At 41.6% G+C, this 22,646-nt stretch overlaps 1 protein-coding gene across 1 annotated transcript in view; it reads left to right on the top strand.

The window, feature by feature from the left end:
- The first annotated feature begins 247 nt into the window (after positions 1–247).
- Positions 248–22,646, top strand: part of CRHR1 (corticotropin releasing hormone receptor 1) — a 94,934-nt gene continuing 72,535 nt past the window's right edge. The window contains exons 1-2 of the mRNA XM_075846996.1: positions 248–614; positions 2,220–3,109. Of these exons, the coding sequence (XP_075703111.1) occupies positions 3,071–3,109 (39 nt within the window). The 5' untranslated portion in view covers positions 248–614; positions 2,220–3,070. The remainder of the gene's footprint in view (positions 615–2,219; positions 3,110–22,646) is intronic.

The following is a 22,646-nucleotide window of genomic DNA, read 5'->3' as shown; positions in this document are numbered from 1 at the left end:
GAACATATGTGGGAAATTCTCAAGACATATTCTTTAACGTAGCTCCAAGGTCGAGGTTTAAAGTTTGGAGATAGAAGGGGATAACAAACCATTTAAATCTGCATGGAGGTGGAGGGAAAAAAAGGGGGAAGAGAGAAGTACTTGGAGGAATATGCGTGTGTGGGAGAGGAGGGAGATGGAATGCAGAAAGGAGGGAGCTAGGTGAGGATGGTAAGAGATAAGTAAAAAGGAAATAATTGCATGGATACAGAAAAGGAGATCTGCAACTGAGAGCTGAACAATTACAGGGAGGGGTGACGAGAGTTCGGACTATATCCAGCAGCAAAGCGAGTGGGAGAAAAGAAAAAAAACGGAGGCTGCACGGCTTCTTTTATAGGAGGTGAAGGGATTCCCCCACATGAGGGGAGCCCCCCCTCCAGGTTAGAAGAGCAAACAGCTGATGTCGCTGCCTTTGCTGACTGTCACAATACAGCGTTGCCTCTGCAGTGCAGGGACGTTTGGCTGTGTAATCTCTGGAAGGGACGCAAGGGGCTATGAAAGTCTCGTTGACAACCTGCGGATAAACTGGCGGGGGCTCGGCCTGAATAAGACAGGACATTACTGCCATCAAGAGGGTGAGACTTTAAGATATATAAGGGGGACTAAAGCATGGGTTCCAGAATACAGCTTCTCACTGCTCGAGACTGCTCTTTCTTAACATAGGATTCAAAGCAAGCATCAGTGAAATATTTCACTGTTCATAGAGCTAGTGATATTAGGGTTAGGGTAAATTCATCTTTACAGTCTGGTATTAAAGGTTATTTTTGCATAAGAGTATATAAAGCTATTCTGCACTTGTAAAATCACTATCAATGATAAGTTCTCTCTTTAACTATCAAGCAATTAATTTGAAAAGAGGTAAAATTCGGGGTATAGCAGTTTCCACACAAACAGACATTATGTGCATCACCCATATGAAAGATCAGGCAGTGAGAGACTTATGTAATCTTATAGCAAGCAAGTATTCTTAGCAGCAAATAACAGTTCTAATATATAATGCTAATTGGAAATACCTTCCTGGAGATCAGAAGGGAGGTTTCTAATAGGCGGTATTATTTCGCTACCATGTACTAATCAATGCAAAAGTCATAGATAGGCATGTGGACTTAAAAGAAACTTATTGTTATTCTGATCAAATTAAGACCAGTAATAGTAGAGAGCTAAGTGGTCAAGTAAAGAATTACAAAAAGGCTAAAATAAAATAAAAAATGTACAGAATCGAAAGCAGTTATCATACAGCTGTTCGAGTAAAATGAGACCAGCACTGGAATCAAACCAAGTAAAAGGTCTTATTAGCCAGTTGAGGGATTTGTCACAAGACATTCTGACCCTGTAACCTCAGGTCAGACAGGATTCAAGGACACAACGCATTTAACGAATTTGATTCCAAAACTTCCCCTGACTCCTCCATTGAGATGACTTGCAAGACTATTACAGTAACTGGAGAAACCACAAAGTATTTTTTTTTTTCTGCACCATTAGGGTCACATTTAAAAAAAAAAATAAAAAAGATATACAACCAAGTTTTTTTTAGCAACTGCAAAAGAGGAGAACAGATAACTGGAAATAAGAAACAAACTAGAGCTATCGGAATATATGCATGTCTAAGATATGTGTAATGTATTGTATAACCGGGACAAAGGAAGAGCGCACACATTTAGACAATTTAAAATAATTTCATGGTGTTCCGAAGACTACCATGTGGTGTTGTAACCGGGGAATTCAGTTAATGTTTGGTGTAAAGAATAGTAACTTTGATCGTAGCGTGCGCCTACATTCAGTTCAGGCTTAAGTAATTTTAGTATATGGCCAAGTGCCTAGAGAGCCCTTAAGAACTGCCGTCAACTCATACCACTCACACCACTCACATACGATATTGACAGCAAATTCTAATTCTACATCATGTCTTGATGACTTTTACAGTACAATTCAAATTTCCCTTCTCAAAATCATCCTTTTCTGCACTAAGGATAGTAGAAAATCAAAAGAATGTAACAAATAGCAAATTAATTTACGAGAACCTATAGGTGCACCTAAAATAAATCCGTAAGGTGTATCTAATAGAACACACATGCATATCGATCATAACGTAGAATGATATATGATGAGTTCACTCATCTCTTCCCATCTAAAGAATGTAAAAGTTACTAGAAGTTTAAAAGAAATATTTTTTCTTGTAGGTTTAAAATTTTCTATGGGGCAAGGAAACGTGCTGAAGCTGTGATCAACGGATGAGAAGACGGTTGGAAGAGGGATTGTACCTTGGGAGAGAAGGCGAGGGAGGGTGGGAGAAGCAGGAAGAGAGGAGGAGGGAAAGGAGTGCAGAGAAAGGCAGAGAGAAAGAGGCAGAGGTAGAGAGAGATGCATCAAAGAAAGGAGAGAGGAACGGATGTTGCTGGAGATCGATTGTACTGAACCTACAGTGCACAAGAAGGAAAAATATAGCAGAGCAGACACGCAGGAGGAGACAGAAGTACAAATGAATGAGAACGGGATGAAGGATATTGGAACACCGATTAGTAGTTAAACGCGGATAAAAAGTGGGGAAAACAGCAAGATAAAGAGAGAATTTGCAAAGAAAATGTAGCGATGTGAAAGGAAGGAAAAGGTACAAGAGGCACTAGGACCATTCCCGGCTGTACCTCCGGTCTGCACCTGTCCCTTTAAACTACTGCTCCTTACAAGTGCTCGAACTCGCCTACCTCTAACCTGTGGACCATTCCACCTTTTCTCTTCATACAATAATCCCTCTGCTCTGGACTCAACTGCCTTCTCTTCGGCAGTCTTCTCTTTTTGGGCACCTCCTTTACTTGGAACTACTTCACATCATGTGTTCCTGTGGGTAAAATATAACAGCCTCTTGCCTAATCTTAGCCCCTCTAATGGCATAAGTATGATTCTCACTAAAATGAATGGGTGCACAACGACCAGTTAATAGAGTTTCAGCGTTCTAGAGAAAATAACTCCCCTCACTGGGCTGTTGGATCACAGTTCCTAATTTTGGCAATCTCGTTAACCTTTTAATGACAGGATGCTGCCGTTCAGGATTCCATCGATCCTTTTAGTTCAGGTAAGAACTACAATTACTTACAAAGGGTATTTTATATATGGCTGCTGTATATGAATAAACAAGATGTATATGACGGTATGAAATCAAAGGATGCCCAGAGCAAACAGTGAATATATTTTAGTAACGCCGCTTCTCACATAGTCTTCACAGCGTGACGTTGGTATTTAGGATATACAGTAGGGTAATCCCATTGGCCTAAGAAGCCAAAAAATGTTTTCCCCCCTTTGGAGACTAGTTTGCATAAGACAAGCATACTATACAAGCATTGGTCACATACAACAGAATGCTAAAGGATGCAATGCACGAATAAGGCTTTCTGTTTGGGGAACCCATGAATGGAAACTAAATGGAAACCATAGCTTTCCATTTGCATGAATATTGATTTCAATGGTAATCCTTCCGTTGCAAATGGTTTCCGTTTGTCTCCGTACGGCAAGGTTTCCGTTTTTCTTTTTTTGCGGGATCAACAGCTCCGTCGACTACGCTTTTAATTCCACCAAGAATACCAGAAACCTTACGGTGCGGAGACAAATGGAAACCATTTGCAACGGAAGCATTACCATTGAAATCAATGGTAATGCAACAGGAAAGCTATGGTAAAATGTTATATTTCCTCGTATGTATACTGCTTATTTTTTTTTAAAATTATTATTCTATTAAAACTTTTGTTTATACTATATACTCACATATGGTATCCTTAGACTAGGTTCACACTGAGTTTTTTGCAGGCAGAAAATATGCCACAAAATTCCGTCAGATTTTTTTCTGCCTGCACTTTGATTTTAAAAAAACGCTGCAAAATATGCTTTCTCTGCCTCCCATTGATGTCAATGGGAGGTCAGAGGCGTAAACGCCCAAAGATAGGGCATGTCCCTTCTTTTTCCCCTCAAAGTTTCGCCTCCGCCTCCCGTTGAAATCAATGGGAGTAATTTTCGGCCGTTTTTTGGTGCGTTTTCCGACGTGATTTCCGCGTCAAAAAACAGTGTGTGAACTCCCCCTAAGGCTTCCTTCACTTTTTTTTTTTTGTAGCAGCCAGATGTTACATACCAACATTTATACAATCCATATCACACAATACAGCGGTTCTGCTAACTGCAGCATGCTCTATTCCTGTTTTCCCACTCATGTCAATAACAAAAACATTTAGTCTTTCAAATAGTCTTATCAGTGTGGCACTGGAGGTACTCCCTGCTGTATGACTACATCCAGGTGTGATAAGAGACTCTCTTTTTTAGTACCCCATTTACCAGACTGCAATTCTCATTTTAGAGGCTATGTAGACCTTTGAAAACTTTTTTTTCCCCGTCAATAAAAATGTGTATCAGTGTGTTTGTTGCAACTTTGTGATTACATTTTCTTAAAAATAATTTAAACTTTTCGAGATACAGCTGCTTTGTATCCTGTATACAGAGCAGCTGTATCTAGCTTTGAAACCTCTATCAGTCAGGTCAGCGGCACAAACGGGTTCAGTATTAGCGGGTCCGGAGAGACACAGGACCCGCTGACACTAAACCCGTCAGTGTCGCTTCAGGTCTTAGTGCTAGATACAGCTGCTCTGTGTATACAGGATACAAAGCAGCTGTATCTCAAAAAGTAAAAATAATAAAATGTCATTACAAAGTTGCACCAAAAACAGATACACATTTTTATAAAAAAAATTAAACCGTTTTCAAAGGTGTACATAGCCTTTAACCTCCAGCCCACTGCTGTCCACCAAAAAGTGGTATGTTTATCATAACCGGAAACAAAAAAACACATTTTTATTTTTAGCATGGTTTACTGTATGACTTCTGCTAATAGTACAGCATTTCATGTAGGCTGTTCTGAGACATTGAACATCTGAGGGTGAGGCCAGATATTACAAATTTGCTGCAGATTATGCAACGAAATTCTACAGCAATTCACAGTACGATACAAGTGGATGGGGTTTTCAAAAGAGAAAAAGTTTGCACGGAAAATCTGCAGCATGCAGCAAAAACCGCCGCAAAATTGCAACAAAATTCGCATATAACACATGAAGATTTTGTGGATTCACCACTGATTTGCAGAAAAATCCGTGGCGGAATTTATCCGCAACGTCTGGCCTCATCCCTAGATGTTTCAAAATATAATCACTCTAATCCAAGCTAATGCATTATGACAACTTATTGGGCAAGACAAATTGCCACTTCGCAGAGCAATTGCGTGTACTTTCAAAATGGCAGCCGCCAGTGAGTTTCATTTAGCAATTTTACCTTCTAAATTCAATAGGAGAAAACTACCAGAGAAATCTGAAGAAACCAAAGCAAGAGCTACACACTACAAACTGTGTGAATGGGAATTTATATATCAACTACCCATTCGCTCATAAGAAACATCTAGCTGGTGGGTTATATTAAATGCAGTATAGCAGATTAAAGAAAAGCCAGATAAACGCCCTGTCTAGAAGCAGACTTAAAAGATGAAAGAAGGTGCCCTATCCTATTTTGCTTCTCTATATACCGAGCAAGGAGAGGAGACAACAATATGTCCTGAGAATACTGCTCTCTCCCAGACAGCCAGCGGCTTCGCTGCAGAAACTCACAGGGAGGCAGCTGCCCAGGATCGAGTTCTACTAATAGCAATGAAGTCCTGTTCCAAACACAGAGACTTTGGATGAGCACCTATTCACAAGGTTTTGAACAGCACCTTCCAAGCATGTTTCTGAAAGGTACAAGCTACTATATTGAAAAAGCAAAAGGCCTAAAACATGCTGCCATCTGGGGGGAACAAGTTCATCAATGTGACAAGAAATAATATATGTAAACCGTTACTTTTTAACGGCACTAAATATTGTAGCCAAGTCAGTGGGCTGATAGATGAAACATATGGCATATGTCTTCCTGTTATACGATTAAATTCATCTGCGAACAAAACAAAAAGGAACCACATACACAGTATGGGCCAAATATTATATGTCGCTATGTCACCCTCGCTCTGCAGGTATAAACACTGGGATGTGTCCTTGTGATATTACGTCAATGTGTTCACAACATAAAATCATATGACCAAATTGTTCCTTGCTCAGTGCAGTACACCGCAGCACATAAACAGATGGGCTAAGCCAGGTACGATACCTCAAGAATGGTACTTTATGCGGTGTCCAGTATTGGCGAGTACATTATTTCATTTAGTATTTTTTTTATAACAGTTCATTCATGGGCAAAAATATAAAAAGCCTACCTTTTAAGGGGGCCATAAAACAATAGATCAACTTTAATAGCACACTACTGTTTTGGTGTGCGCTTCTTTTTAATTAAGCCCTTCCCGCACCTTGCCGTTAACGCACGTCGAGTTGAGCAGTAACTTTGCGCACCTCGACGTGCAGTTACGTCAGTGCTTTGACAGTTAACCGCCGCGCGGCGCTACAACGCAGCGGCGGTTAACTGTGCAGGGTGTCTGCCCTGCATTCCCTGTTGCCGATCAGCGGCCCATCGCTTCCGATTGCCACATCTAAGGAGTTTAGCGGAGATCGGCAGCCCCCACGTGAAATCACGGGGGCTGGCGATGGTACCCATGGCAACCGGACGCCCGACAATGTTTCCGGGCTGCCATGTACAGAAGCCTATGAGGACCAGCGCCACGTCACAATGACAGTTGGAATGCATTACACTACGTGTGTAGTGTAATGTATTCCAGCAGCGATCAGAGCTGCAAGTCTAAGTGTCTCCTAGTGGGACAAGTAAAGAAAGTTAAAAAAAAAAAAAGAATACAAATATTTTTTTAAAAAGTGTAAAAATAAAAGTTATAAGTGACATAAACAAGAACTGCTTTTTTTCCTATAATAAGTCTTTTATTATAGGAAAAAATGAACGCATAAAAAAAAAAGTACACATATTTGGTATCACCGCGTTTGTAACAACCCCAACTATAAAACTATAATATTATTTTTCCCGCACGGTGAACACCGCAAATAAAATAAACGAAAACCAGTGCCAGAATCACTATTTTTTCGTCACCACCCCTCCCAAAATATACAATAAAAAATCAAAAAGTCGCATGTACGCCAAAATGGTACCAATACAAACTACATCCCGTCCCGCAAAAAACAAGCCCTTACACAGCTTTTTGGACTGAAAAATAAAAAAGTTATGGCTCTCAGAAAATGGGGACACAAAAAATAGTTTATTTTATAAACAAGTTCTTTTATTACATACGAAACGATTTTGGGGGATGGTACAGAAATATATTAAGGACCATTGGAAAACGAATCTCCCAATGACGCCTCAAGCGTTACTATTCCATCAGGCGCGGCCACCGGAGGAAGAGGGTGCTCGAGGAGTAAGATCACCTCCCGTGTTGGTGCACACGATTTTACTGGTAGCTTTGAGATGCCTCCTGAGTCACTGGTTAGAGGCAGACACGCCGGGGTTAGAATTGATTGTGTCACGGCTGAAACAGTTATTGGTTCTTGAGAGGGTGGAGGTGGAAAGGCGGAAGGAAACGGGAACCAAGAAGCTATTTGATAAGTGGCAAGCATTCATAGAATCGCAATGTACAGCAGCCGAAATAGCGGAAATTGTTAGGCCTTTCCAGTACACGAAGTGGTACTGCACACAGCTCTTGGCAGGCGCGTTAGGGGGGTTGCAACTTTGAACCAGCTGGGGGAAAAAGGATGAGTGGAAACTCATTGATGATCTGGGTCGTGTTGGAGTTGGGGGAGTCATGTGGTGAGAAAATAAAAAAAGTTCTGGCTCCCAGAATATAGCGATGCAAAATGTGCAGTGTTCCAAAAGCGGATAAGATCGGGCGCCATTTAGAAGTGCGACACTGGCCACATATCTGCAGATTATTGTTTATTTACCCAATTATTATACCCTCTTATTATGCCCCTGATGTACTCTGCCCAGCCTACATGTACCCCCACATTATAAACTGAAATACTAAATGGCGCTCCCTCCCTTCTGAGCCCTACAGCGTGCCCAAACCGCCGTTTACGTCCACCGATATGGCATCGCCATACCCGGGAGAACCCGGTTAATATTTTATTTGTGGTATTTGTGCCACAAACTGGGCACAACATATAGTGCACTAAAATGGAACATCAGTCGAAAATTTTAATTTTCACTTTGCACCATCCGCTGCGCATGAAACCTTTTTTCGCACCATGACTTAATAGCATGTCGTGGTGTGGGGGGTGATGTATGGAGCGTCTCACCACTCACTGAGCCCGTGCCATACGCTGCGGGTGTCAGCTGTGTATTACAGCTGACACCCGGGACTAACGGAAAGAAACAGCGATCGCGCTGTTACAGGAGCATGTGAGGGTATGTGCACACACACTAATTACGTCCGTAATTGACGGACGTATTTCGGCCGCAAGTCCCGGCCCGAACACAGTGCAGGGAGCCGGGCTCCTAGCATCATACTTATGTACGATGCTAGGAGTCCCTGCCTCGCTGCAGGACAACTGTCCCGTACTGTAATCATGTTTTCAGTACAGGACAGTTGTCTTGCAGCGAGGCAGGGACTCCTAGCATCGTACATAAGTATGATGCTAGGAGCCCGGCTCCCTGCACTGTGTTCGGTCCGGGACTTGCGGCCGAAATACGTCCGTCAATTACGGACGTAATTAGTGTGTGTGCACATACCCTAAAAATGACAATATACTGCAATACATTACTATTGCAGTGTATTCTACCAGTGATCTAACGATCGCTGGTTCAAGTCTCCTATGGGGATTAATAAAATGTGTAAAAACAAAAAGTAAGTAGTTATTATTAGTGGAAAAAATTAAATAAATATTTAAAGTTAAAAAAACAACCTTTTCACATTTTTTCTCTAAAGTAATGTAAAAAAATACACAAAATTGGTATCGCTCCATCCATAAAAGTCCAAACTATTACAATATACGAATATTTAACTCGCACGGTGAACGCCGTGTAAAATAAAGAAATTAAAACGGCAAATCTGCTGTTTTTTGGTCACCTTGGCCCTAACAAAAAATGTAATAAGTGCTAAAAAAGTTGTATGTACCAAAAAATGGTACCAATAAAAACTACAGCTCGTCCCATAAAAAATAAGCCCTCACACCGCTCTATTGACTGAAAAATAAAAAAAATAATGGAGCTCGGAAAGCGGGGAGGGAAAAATTAAAAAGAAAAAGCAAAACATGAATCAGTCCGGAAAGGGTTAATTACTTTCTAATGGAAAAACATTTATGACCACATATGGGGTATTGCCGTACTCGGGAGAAATTGCTTTACAAATGTTGGGCGGCTTTTTCGCCTTTATCCTTCGTGAAATTGAAAAAATTCTACATTTTAGTGGAAATAATGTTGATATTAATTTTCACGGCCTAATTCTAATAAATTCTGCAAAAGACGTGTGGGGTCTAAATGCTCACTATACCCCTAGATAGATTCCTTAAGTGGTGTAGTTTTCCAAATGGGGTTACTTTTGGGGGGCGTCCACTATTTTGGTCCCTCGGGGGCTTTGCAAATTCGACATGACACCCAAAATCTATTCCAGCTAAATTTGAGCTCCAAAAGCCAAATAGCGCTCCTTGCCTTCTAAGCCCCGCTGTGGGTCCAAACAGCACTTTATTACCACATATGGCGTATTTACGTAATCGGGAGAAATTGTTTTACAAATGTTTGGGTGCTTTTTCTCCTTTAATCCTCGTAAAAATTAAAAAGTAGATTTTTACCTTTACAGACTAATTTCAATGAATTCAGCAAAACAACTGTTTGGTCAAAATGCTAACTTTACCACTAAAAAAAATTCCTTGAGGGGTGTAGTTTACAAAATGGGGTCACTTTTGGGGGGTTTCCACTATTTTGGTTCCTCCAGTGCATTGTAAACGCGACACGGCACTGAAAACTATTCCAGCAAAATCAGAAATCCAAATTCAAATTGCGCTCCTTCCCTTCTGAGCCCTGCTGTGGGTCCAAACAGCAGTTTATCACCACATATGGGGTATTGCTATAACCTGAAGAAATTGCTTTACATATATTGGGGTGTTTTTTCTACTTTATTCCTTGTAAAAATTAAACATTTCTATGTTTTTTCAGAAAAAAAGTAGATTTACATCTTCACATACTAATTCAAATACATTTAGCAAAAATACTGTGGGTTCAAAATGCTAACTATACCCTTAGATAAATTCCTTGAGGGGTGTAGTTTCCAAAATGGGGTCACTTTTGGGGGGTCTTTACTGTTTTGGCACCACAAGACCTATTCAAACCTGACATGGTGCCTAAAATATATTCTAAAAAAATGAAGCCCCAAAATCCTGTAGGTGCTCCTTTGCTTCTGAGGCCAGTGTTTCAGTCCATTAGCGCACTAGCCACATATGGGATATTTCTAAAAACTGCAGAATCTGGGCAATATGTATTGAGTTGCGTTTCTTGGGTAAAACCGTCTGTGGTACAGAAAAAAAATGTATTACAAATGAATTTTGGCAAAAAAAATAAATACATTTGTACATTTCACCTCTACATTGCTTTAATTCCGTTGAAACGCCTAAAGGGTTAAAACACTTTCTGAATGCTGTTTTGAATACTTTGAGGGGTGCAGTTTTCAAAATGGGGTGATTTATGGGGACTTTCTAATATATAAGGCCCTCAAAGCCACTTCAGAACTGAACTGGTCCTTGAAAAAAATAGCCTTTTGAAATTTTCTTGAAAATATGAGAAATTGCTGCTAAAGATCTAAGCCTTGTAACGTCCTACAAAAATAAAAGGATGTTCATAAAAATGTTGCAAACATAAAGTAGACATATGGGAAATGTAAACTAGTACGTATTTTGTGTGGTATTACTATCTGTTTTACAAGTAGATACATTTAAATTTAGAAAAATGCACATTTTTGCAAATTTTCTCTAAATCTTGGTGTTTTTTACAAATAAATATTGAATTTATTGACCAAATTTTTCACTAACATAAAGTACAATATGTCACGAGAAAACAAATCTCAGAATCGCTTAGATAGGTAAAAGCATTCCGGAGTTATTACCACATAAAGTGCCACGTCAGATTTGAAAAATCTGCTTCGTCCTGAAGCCAAAACAGGCTCAGTCCTGTAGGGGTTAATGAAGACCTGTAAATACTCCTTTATTAAAAGCATGGTTACAAAAAGAGAAGATCATGCTATTTACTTATGCTTAAATAGTACCAACAGATTCCTCTGAGCTGTACAAAGATCTATCACTCATATGAATCCTTGTCCCGAACGGGACTCACACCAGGGCCAATTTCATAGGAAGCAAATCAACCTACAAGTATGTTTTTTGGAGTGTGGAAAGAAAACGTAGTACACAAAGGTAGCCCATGCAAACACATGGAGAACATACAAACCATCACACCAACACTGAGCGGCTGAACAGGGTTTAGGGGGCCCCGTTCTGGAGATAGGTGCGGGTCCCAGAGGTGGGACCTGCATCTATCTCACATTTATAACCTATCCGGTGGATAGGTCATAAATGTCTGTCATGGGAAAACACGTTTGATGTAAACAAAATTCCGTCCTCAACTAAAGGCTCTCTCTAAGGCCTTATTCACACAAACTTAGTTCATGTTCTGTCTGTTTAAATAACTGACAGCACACTGACCAATGCAATTCAACGGGGATATTCACACATCAATATTTTTTCCACGGAGCGTGTGTCCCTTACGCCAAACTCACCGCATGTCCTATCCTATTTTGGTCCGTTCTTGCGGATCAGATTTGCCCACTGAAGTCTATGTGTGCGCGAACAACACAGACAGCACTTTCACAACATCCATGTGCTGCACTGTTTTGCACGCATCAGTTGCTAAAGAAATGCAGAGGAAAAAAGAAAAGTGAAACCAGGAAGTGTTTGCAGCCTAAAAACACAGACGAGAAATATGGGTGACACGGAAACCACATTGACGCAACTTTTTTTGCGGATGCAAATCGGATATACTCATCTGAATAAAGCCTAAGGATGCAGAATGATAGAAAGTACATTAATAAAAAGGCAACCAATTAACCTCCTGTCACCATGAGCATCAATATAGCAAAACTGCCTTTTTAATTACAGCTCCCATTTTGGGCAAAAAGTTACCTTGTGGTACAGATTGTATACTTAAAATTTTAAGCCAGGCTCATTTGTATAAAAAAAAGTGAAGTCATAGAAGATAACATTAACCGTTGAACTGGTCAGAATTAAAAAGCTGGAGTCTGAAACTTGCTATCGAAGTCTACAGGAACAGCACATTGCATTCCAGCTTAAACCTTGCTCACTGCTACGTGTCTAATTTACAGTCTTGCACCCCTAGAGCCTGCAATCAGAGCAAGGAGCCGGTAATCCCTTGCACGCATCAAGACCGCCTCATTTCTATCTGCATGAATAGAGTCAGTAGGTTATATTGACTCTCTAATCCTTAGATTATGTCTCCCCATTGGGCACATGGAAACAGAGCACAAGGAGGAAGAATATGTACATGCATTTAAAATATCCCAGCTGACGGAAATTTTACACCAAAGTGCACATCCATTAAGAAAGATTCCATACAGATAAGGAACGTTCCAGGCTACACTAAACAATTAACAAATCTTTTGGTTCTGCCGAGTACATACAGTATGAAGAACAATATCCATGGCACCTTTTTACAACATGCGCCTATATGAAATGTGCAACTTGTTTAACTCATCAACCCATAGGACGTGATACTGAATGCTTTACAAACATACCTGATTTAGGACTTGATTTCCATATAGGGAGGTTTCAATATTCTAATGTTCTTTTATCTTTAACTAAAACCATCTTTATTTTTTTGGCATATTTTGTTTTAGTGAACGGTTTATAATGGAAGTACACTGATCAGTATCATTAAATGGAGATGACTGGTGAGAAGAAAGAGATTGTAATGCATATTACAGTGGATATCAAGGTGCACTATATGTACAAGGTACTAAATATGGTTTTATACAGCAGGATTTCCCATCAGAAACATTTATGACAGATCCACGGGATCTGTCATAAATGTCAGATAGATGCGGGTCCCACCTCTGGGACCCGCACCTATCTCTAGAACAGGACCCCCTAAACTCCAATCGACTGCTCTGTGTTGTGGCTGAAGCGTGGGATTCCTGACCATGAATTACAGAAAAAGCGTAGCTTGATGTGCTACGCTGTTTCCGTAACGAACATTCAGTTCCATGGGACTTTCAGAAACGTAATTCATGGTCGGAAATCACGCGCTTCAGCCACAACACAGAGCAGTAGAAAGGGGATCCTGTGGATATGTCATAAATGTCTCTGATGGGAAAACCCCTTTAACTATGGTCGCTATCATGAGGAATCCCAGCGGTCGGACCTCCACTGAACTAACATTTATCACATTCTATGGGTAGGTCATACATTTCATTCATAATAATATTCATCTTTCCTCTTCTACTAAGTTTTTACTCCTTGAAGTGAACTTGCCACATATTTAACCCCTTAATGATCGCCAATACGCCTTTTCAAGGGTACTTAAGTCACAGCGCTGTGAAAAGGCGGCACTCTGGCATAAGACCAGCACGGGTGTCCTGTGCCGGGTAAAGCGGGTGTCGGGCAGTCTAAAGACAGCCGGGCAAAATATGGATAGTCCGAGTATACTGCACTGGCAACAACTAGTGAATAAATATATACCGAAGTATAAAAAGTTGTATCTTAGCAGGAAATGTCCAGATAAATTTGGGAAAATTTGGTCCAGGTGGATAGAGACTATTGACACTGAAGTTTAATAGTCGCTTGAAAATGACCGAGATGTGGGGGGGGGGGGTTTCGGAGCACAAGGATGTTTTTGTGTGAGTGTTTCGATTCAGTTAGGCTTTCGGAGGTTATGCAGCTGTACGATGTGTTACTGTTGTTAAATGAATATGATCTGACTTGTGATGATACAGCCTCTCTGAATGTCTTTATTTTGTACTGTTTGTGAATTTGTACAACAAAATTTTGAAAATAAAGCCTTTTAAATAAAAATAGACAGCCGGGCACCTGCTCGAACGGGCGGGATCGATTTCAACATCGATCTCACCCGTTTAACCCCCTTGGATGCTGCGCTCAATAGCGAGCGCAGAATCCAAGTGGTTTTGGAGGGAGGGTGCTCCCTCTCTTACCCCATCAGCACTCTGCAATTGCAACCGCAGGGTGCCGATGGCTTCTATGGCAAACGGGGGCCTAACAAAGGCCCCGAGGTCTGCCTGTAGTGGATGCCGGCTAGGCCATGCCTGAGGCATGACCTAGCAGGTGCCCGTCAGTTTTACACTGACAGGCAATAATATGTTGCATTACAGAAGTATTGCAGTGTATCATAAGAGCGATCATAAGATCGCATAGTGAAGTCCCCTAGTGGGAGTAAAATTAAAGTTATCAAAAAGTTTAATAAAGTTAATAATAAATAAAAATCCCAAATAAAAAAAAATATGAAAAACCCACTTTTTCCCTTATAAAATACCTTAATATAAAAATAATTAAAACATTACACATATTTGGTATCGCCGCGTCCGTAACGACCCCACCTATAAAGCGATTACGTTATTTAACTCGCACGGTGAACGCAGTAAAAAAAAAAAAATAAAACAATGCCAGAATTGCTGTTTTCTGTTCATCCTGCCTTCAAAATTTATAAAAAGTGATCAAAAAGTCGCATTTACTCCAACATTGTACCAAGGCTAGAAGTCGTCCCGCAAAAAACAAGCCCTCATACAGCTGCATCGGCGTAAAAATTAAACAATTATGGCTCTTAAAACATGGTGACACAAAAACAAATAATTGTGAAAAAAAATGGTTTTACTGGGTAAAAGTAGCAAAACATAAAAAAATCTATATAAATTTGGTATCGCCACAATCGTAATAACCCATTGAATAAATGTTATGTTATTTATACCACACAGTAAACGGCGTAAATGTAAGACGCAAGGTGCATTTATTTCAACGAGCCTGGAACGCAAAATGCGGCCGTACTAAGACATGTCCTATCTTTTTGCGGTCCAGGCTCCCGGGCAATGCACGGCCATGTGCATGAGCCCATTGAAATGAATGGTGCCGCAATTCACCCGCACGCTAGCGGGGGAATTGCGGCCGCAAAAATATGCTCATGTGCATGGGGCCTATGAATTCTGGTAGCCTAAAGCATTTATATTAACATTCAGATTGGTTTAAGAAGCACTTTTTATTTCCACACCCTCCCATTTGCAAATGTAATGTAGTGTAATGTAGACGGCTATTGACTTACCTGTTGCTGTATTTCACGGGACGCTGATTCGTTTCGAGCTGCTCACGTAATCTGTAATTGGATGACCCAAATCCTACAGCGTCTACTGTAGAAACCGGAGACCGTCAATCTCTCAATGCAAGTTTATGAGCTTCACATTGAGGCGCTCATAGACATGTATTGAGAGCCAGACTTACGGTCTCTACAGCAGTCTTGAATATATATATATAATCTTGCTTGGCTGCTAACTTCATGTTTGAGTTTTGGGATTTACATTTACAAATCTAACATTTAGGCCCTGTTCTGCATCAGAGACTCTGCAAGGGGCTTCCGTCACAGATTCCGCTGGACAAAATAACACAATATGCTGCGCTATTATGTCTGGCAAAACAAGGGAACCCATGACGGAGACCCTATGGAACCCATTAAAGTCAATGGCTTCCATTGAGCACCGTTGACTTACATCGTGCAAGAGATCTCAAGCTTCAGGAATTCTCGTTGTTCTGCTCCTATGATGGAGCAGAACAACGGAACCCAGACGTGAACAGAGCCTAATGCCTCACGCACACGACAGTGTATGCCGGCTAAGTCCCGTCAGCGATCCATGGAAAGATAGGGCATGTCCTATCTTTCCACGGATCGGGAAGTCTGATCCGTTTTCACGGCCCCAATTCACCCGCTAAAGTGAATGAGTCCGTGAAAACTTTTGGGTGCCAATCAGATGTTGTGAAAAACTGCTCTAGTAGAACTCGGTCGTGTATAACGGGCATAAGCCTTTTTTTTCTACAACGCCAACTCCTATACTCACTAACCTCAGACTATTTATAGTCAGTGAAAATAGCCTAAGATACAGCTTTTCAGGGAACAATTGGCGTTATGGGAACCAGCATGCTATTATCTGCCTCTTCCATTATTAAAATGCTGATCCTGGGTCACTGGTGTCCTGGAGGAGCAAAAAAAAAAAAACAAAGTTGAGGAAAAAAAAAATCAAACAGTTTCTCCATGGGCTTAGCCACAATCGCGCATGTGGTTTTGAATAGAGCAACCGGCATCTAAAAAAAAATCTGTGTGTATATATTTAAGGAGCCAGACAGGGTGACCAATAGTTATGTTTTGTCTATATCCACCTTCAAAGCCTAAGCAAAAGATTAAATCAGAGATAAATCTGTAATAGAATGAAAAACGAAATATGGGCTAACAATGTCAGTGTATACATATTTGTTCTTAATCATCATTAACCCCATTCCGACATGCACTATAGATCGTGTGCGCGATTGGACGGTGCAGTCACAGTAGCGTTGCCCGCACAATCCATGGTGTGTCAGTCATTTAATAGAGCGGACACCAAGGCCGGGATCGGCGAGGACTCAGATCCCAGCTGCTTAACCCACCAAAAAAGGTTAAAAAAAAAATCAGAGAAAACATAAATAAAAAAAAATGATGGCTCTCGGAGCAAAGTGATCTAACATTTTTCAATCTGCAGCATGTTAATTTCTAACTCGCTTTCAAATTGGCTAATGACAGCTCACAAAGAATACAGCAGACACACAGTTATTCTTTGTTAGTTGCTATTAGCCAAAACGGGAGCGTAGTATGATGACAGGTCTGGTCTTGGTATTAATTGTCGCTTCATGTAGGTTATTAGATTTTTTTAATCCTGTTGGTAGAATGGTTAGAGATGGATTGGCTTATATGGAAAAGCAATTTCAGGTTTAGGAATAATTGTTTTACCAAAAAAAAAATACTTTTCACCTATGTTCCATGATGATGGCTCATCCATCATCACCTTTAAAGAGCACATTATAAAAAAGAAACAACGTACAGAAACTAATCTATAAGTAATTGGAAACCATTTAAATTGATATTTTATTGCGAAGTAAAATAATCAAAAATGTTGATGTGTTAGGTACCTGAAAAGACGGATATAGGATTAATTTCAAAAGAATAACACAAGCTTATTTATTAGAAAGGCCTAAAGGGACAGCTAAGTATATCAAGCACTTCCATTCTTTCTCAGCAATGCAATAATCAATACTGTTGTTTCACTTGTGTATCCACAAACAAATAAGAAACCATAATCTGTGTGCATGAAAATAATGTAGTGGGATAAAAACCAAAAACTGTCAGTTGCACTTTTATTTATCACAAACTCTCCCAAGAAAGAGAAAAATAAGAGTCTTGAAGTATAAAAATAAAAAACGTATTTAATATTTTAAAGACTTTAACAGAATCACACTGTGCTGTATGATATTACCATATTATCTCATCGATCAAATTTACAAAGCTTACCGTACAAGGCATGCGTTACCACTTCATCATATGTAAAAGCCCAAGATCTGGAACCAATGTCCCCTATACCCTATAGAGCACAGCTATTTAAAGAGTAATTTTAAGGCTCCATTCACATTGTTTTTTCCCTATGTCAACGGTGTGTGCCGGGAAGCCCCAGGTATACATGTCCATAGGGCTCCACTAGCATGATAAAGGTCAAAACAGTGTCCTTTTGGCTTTCGTCGGACTGGTATACAATCGGTAGACTACGCTATTCCAAACAACGGAATACTGTAAACTAAAAACGACCTACTTGCTTTCTCCGCTTACTTCCTGTCTGACGTAAATGTATGGCGTGATAAGGGATTAAAATGTACACCATGCGAATAAAACTTAAGAATCTCTCACACAAGTTAAAGAAAAACGGTGTCAAGAAGATCATAACAAAATCCCACCTGTCAGCCCTATGCTTCTTAGGCTTTGTTCCATCAGGCGTTCAAGTGTTTTTAAGAAAAATAGCATAGTCTGCCGTCAACGGAATTCGTTGGGATCTATTTTAACATGATGATGTCAAACCAGTCGGGGCTCCGATATGGAAACCAGTACAGCAGACATAATAATAGCCAAACATTGAAAAGTAGCAATTGGACGGCTAGTATATTTAGATAGGAAATAGTTGGCACAAAAGGTGTATATCTGAAGAGAGGTTCCCCAATGAAGTTTGAAAAATTGTGGGCCCATGGCTAGATGTCCCAGGACTAGTTCCCTTGGGGTTGACATGCGATCGAAGTTTTGGTACTTTATCTTCTTAGCCTAAATGCACACGTTGCGGAATTTGGTGCAGAAAATCGGCATCAAAACCGCAGGTATATGCAGGTAACCTAAGTGTGCAGTTTTAGGTGAGGTTTTTACATTGTGATGCGTAAATAGGTACGTTTTTATGCAGCGGATTTTGGTGCGTTTTGTTTTTTGGTTTGTTTGTTTTTTATTTATTTCAGTAATTAAATTCAAAAAGTGAAACTCATATGTTATATAGATTCATTACACACAGAGTGATCTATTTCCAGCATTTTTTTATTTTAATGTTGAAGATTATGGCTAACAGTTAATGAAAAACAAAAATTTAGTCTTTCAGAAAATGAGAATATTGGGTAAAAGTTGAAGATTGTAGACTCATGGTGTCACACTCTAACCAGTTAATCAACAAAAAACACCTGCAAAGGTTTCCTAAGCCTTTAAATGGCCCAACACTCTGGTTCAGTAGCTACACAATCATGGGGAAGATTGCTGACTTTACAGTCGTCCAGAAGACAGTCATTGACACCCTCTACAAGGAGGGGAAGCAACAAAAGGACATTGCTAAAGAAGCTGGCTGTTCACAGAGTGCTGTATCCAGGCATATTAATGGAAAGTTGAGAGGAAGGAAAAAGTGTGGTAGAAAAAGGTGCACAAGCAACAGGGATAACCGCAGCCTTGAAAGGATTGTCAAGAAAAGGCCATTCAAGAATCTGAGGGAGATTCACAAGGAGTGGACCGTGGCTGGAGTCAGTGCTTCAAGACGTATCCAGGACATGGGCTACAACTGTCACATTCCTTGCGTCAAGCCACTCATGACCCAGAGACAACGTCAGAAGGGTCTTACCTGGGCTAAGGAGAATAAGGACTGGTCTGTTGCTCAGTGGTCCAAAGTCCTGTTTTCAGATGAAAGTAAATTTTGCATTTCATTTGGAAATCAATGTAGTAGGCCAACATTTCGGTTTTAAAAATAATTTTTGAAATTGGGCTTATATAATATTCTCATTTTCTGAGATACTAAAATTTGGTGTTTTCATTCACTGTTCGCCATAATGATCAACATTAAAAGAAAAAAATGCTGGAAATAGATCACTGTGTGTAATGAATTTATACAAATATATGAGTTTCAATTTTTGAATTGAATTACTGAAATAAATTAACTTTTTGATGATATTCTAATTCATTGTGAAGTACCTGTAAGCTACCTACGCCAGGGGTCTCAAACATGTGGCCCCTGAGGCTGTCATCTGTGGCCCGCAGGGAACCGTAGCTCCCTCTGGGAGAGGAGAGAGCAGGCCGAAGAAGAAGCCAGAAGCATAGCAGGCGTCCAAGGCAGAGCGCTAGAAGTGGCTCTGCTCCGGAACTCCGGCTCTGTGGAAGCCCCTGACATCACTGTCCATATATGGAGTGTTGTCAGAAGTAGAGCTGGAGTTCCAGGCAGAGCGGACTAAGTCTCTGGGGTTGGCCCTGACATCACTGTCCATATATGTATGGACAGTGAAGTCAGAAGCAAAGCTGGAGTCCCAGGCTAGTAGCGCTCTGCCTGGTACCCTGGCTCTGGGGTTGCCCGTGACAAAAGTCTCAATATATGGACAGTGATGTCAGGGGCTTCCCCAGAGCTCCGGAGCAGAGCCTATACTAGTGCTCTGGGATTCCGGAGTTGCCCAGGACATCACATGCCGGTCCAGGAGGATCCCCCTGACGTCACGGTCTATGGACAGTGACGTCAAGAACTCCTCCAGCAGAGGAATCCCCGACAAAAGCGTCGGCAACGCCCTGGCTGGGGATTCCACTCCTAGAGGGCACGGCGGCGCCCTCTATGGAGGGCACTGCTTCTTTGTGTCTGCCAAACGCTGCTAACTGAGCCGCCAGACTGCATTTAGCACCACAAACTGGAAAAATGGATTGTTTTAATAAGCACATGGAGTAAACTCGCAAATTTAAAGAAAGTTTAAACCTAGCGGTAGTATTATAGTAATGTAGTATTGTTATAGCAATGTAGTATTGTTATAGTAGTTCAAATAACGAAAGGATTAACAAATAATTTAGTTTCGTATCCAATTTGAAAGTAATGTGGACCGTCAACTTCAATTTTTTTTTAATGTGTGGCCCATTTACCCTGCCGAGTTTGAGACCCCTGAATTACGCGTACCATAGTTCTCATATGTACAAGGGCATGGTAATGGCTTTAGCTACGTTAGTAATGGAGAAAAAGATGCGGGCGGGATAAAAATAAGTCGATTTAGTGAGTACTTATCATAAAATCCTTTACTTGTCCAGTTCATTGGGGGTACACCGATTGAGGCAATGTTGTTGCCACTAGGAGGTTTGACACTAAGGCTATGCTCACACAGGACAGATACGCTGTGTAAAAGTACACAGCTTATCCGTCCCGGAACCTGCAGGAAATTCCGCCCCAAAAAAACACATAAAATTGTTGTGCGGTTCTTTGGGCGGAATCTACACTGCGGAAAGCAGTGGTTGTAAAAATAAAAAAATTAAATAAAAAAAAAAAAGGCAATACTGACCCCGTTGTCAAAGCAACACTTCCTACTGGTCTCCATGAGGCACGGCCTCCTGAGATGACGCTGGCCTAGACACTATCACATTTTAATTTCTGAAGAGAGGTAACATTTTAGACGGAAGCTGTTCGTATAACCTCTATTTAGCCGACATAAGGAATGTCACATGCGATGTCTGGGGCTTCCCCAGAGCCAGAGTCCCGAGCAGAGCGCTGGTGTCTGCTCTGCTCCGGGACTCTGTGGAATTCCCAGACTTCGCTGTCCACATATGAACAGCGATGTCTGGGGCTTCCCCAGAGCCGGAGTCCCGGGCAGAGCGCTGGTGTCGGCTCTGCTCCGGGACTCTGTGGAATTCCCTGACATCGCTGCCCATATATGGACAGTGTGTCAGGGTCTTGCCCAGAGCGGAGCAGAGCGCTGGTGTCGGCTCTGCTCCTGGACTCTGTGGCATTCCCTGACATCGCTGCCCACATATGAACAGCGATGTCTGGGGCTTCCCCAGAGCCAGAGTCCCGAGCAGAGCGCTGGTGTCGGCTCTGCTCCGGGACTCTGTGGAATTCCCTAACATCGCTGTCCACATATGAACAGCGATGTCTGGGGCTTCCCCAGAGCCGGAGTCCCGGCAGAGCGCTAGTACAGGCTCTGCTCCGGGACTCTGTGGAATTCCCTGACATATCTGCCCATATATGGACAGTGTGTCAGGGTGTTCCCCAGAGCGAAGACCCGGGCAGAGCGCTAGTATCGGCTCTGCTCCGGGACTCTGGGGAAGCCTCTGACATCGCTGTCCATACATCGACAATGATGTCAGGGGCTTCCCCAGAGCAGGAGTCCCAGTGATGTCAGGAGCACAGCTGGAGTCCGAGGAAGAGCCTACTAGCGCTCTGCCTGGGACTCCAGCTCTGGGGTTGCCCCTGACATCTCTGTCCATATATGGACAGTGATGTCAGGAGCAGAGCTGGAATCCCAGGCAGAGTGCCAGAAGCGGCTCTGCTCCGGGACTCCAGCTCTGGGCAAGCCCCTGACATCACTGGGGCAGCCTCTACAGAGGGCACTGGGGCAGCCTCTACAGAGGGCACTGGGGCAGCCTCTACAGAGGGCACTGTGGCAGCCTCTACAGAGGGCACTGTGGCAGCCTCTACAGAGGGCACTGTGGCAGCCTCTACAAGTGGGTGTGTGGCAGTATCTGAAGAGGACACTGGCATTATCTAGGGGTGTGTTGCATTATCTACAGAGGGCACTGTGGCCTTATCCACAGAGGGCACTGCGGCACTATCTAAAAAGGGGCTGCCCAATCTTGACATGTGTGCTAACTGAGCCGCCGGACTGCATTTAGCGACACTTAAACTGGAAAGCTGGATTGTTGAAATAAGCACGTGGAGAAATATCTCAAATTTTAAACCTAGCGCTATTATTATAGTAATGTAGTATTATTATTCTAGTAATATAGTGTTATAGTAGTTCAAATAACTAATTGATTAACAATAATTTTGTATTGTATCAAATTTGAAAGTAATGCGGCCCGTCAACTTCCCATTTTTTTCTATATGCGGCCCACTTACCCGGCCGAGTTTGAGACCCCTGATGTAAACTATGTCTGCAAAAGGCATCAACGCCGACTTATGAGTAGGGGCTTGTTTCCATTTAGGCCTCACATCATGCCCTAGATCAGGGGTGCACAACCTTTCCTGTTCCGAGGTCCACATTGTCAGACTGTACTGCTCCCAATGGCCAGAATAAGACATAATATCTGACAGGAGAGGATTT

Source organism: Rhinoderma darwinii, chromosome 13 (genome assembly GCF_050947455.1).
Source record: "Rhinoderma darwinii isolate aRhiDar2 chromosome 13, aRhiDar2.hap1, whole genome shotgun sequence".
NCBI lineage: Eukaryota > Metazoa > Chordata > Amphibia > Anura > Rhinodermatidae > Rhinoderma > Rhinoderma darwinii.
This window is presented reverse-complemented; position numbering and strand designations above follow the sequence as displayed.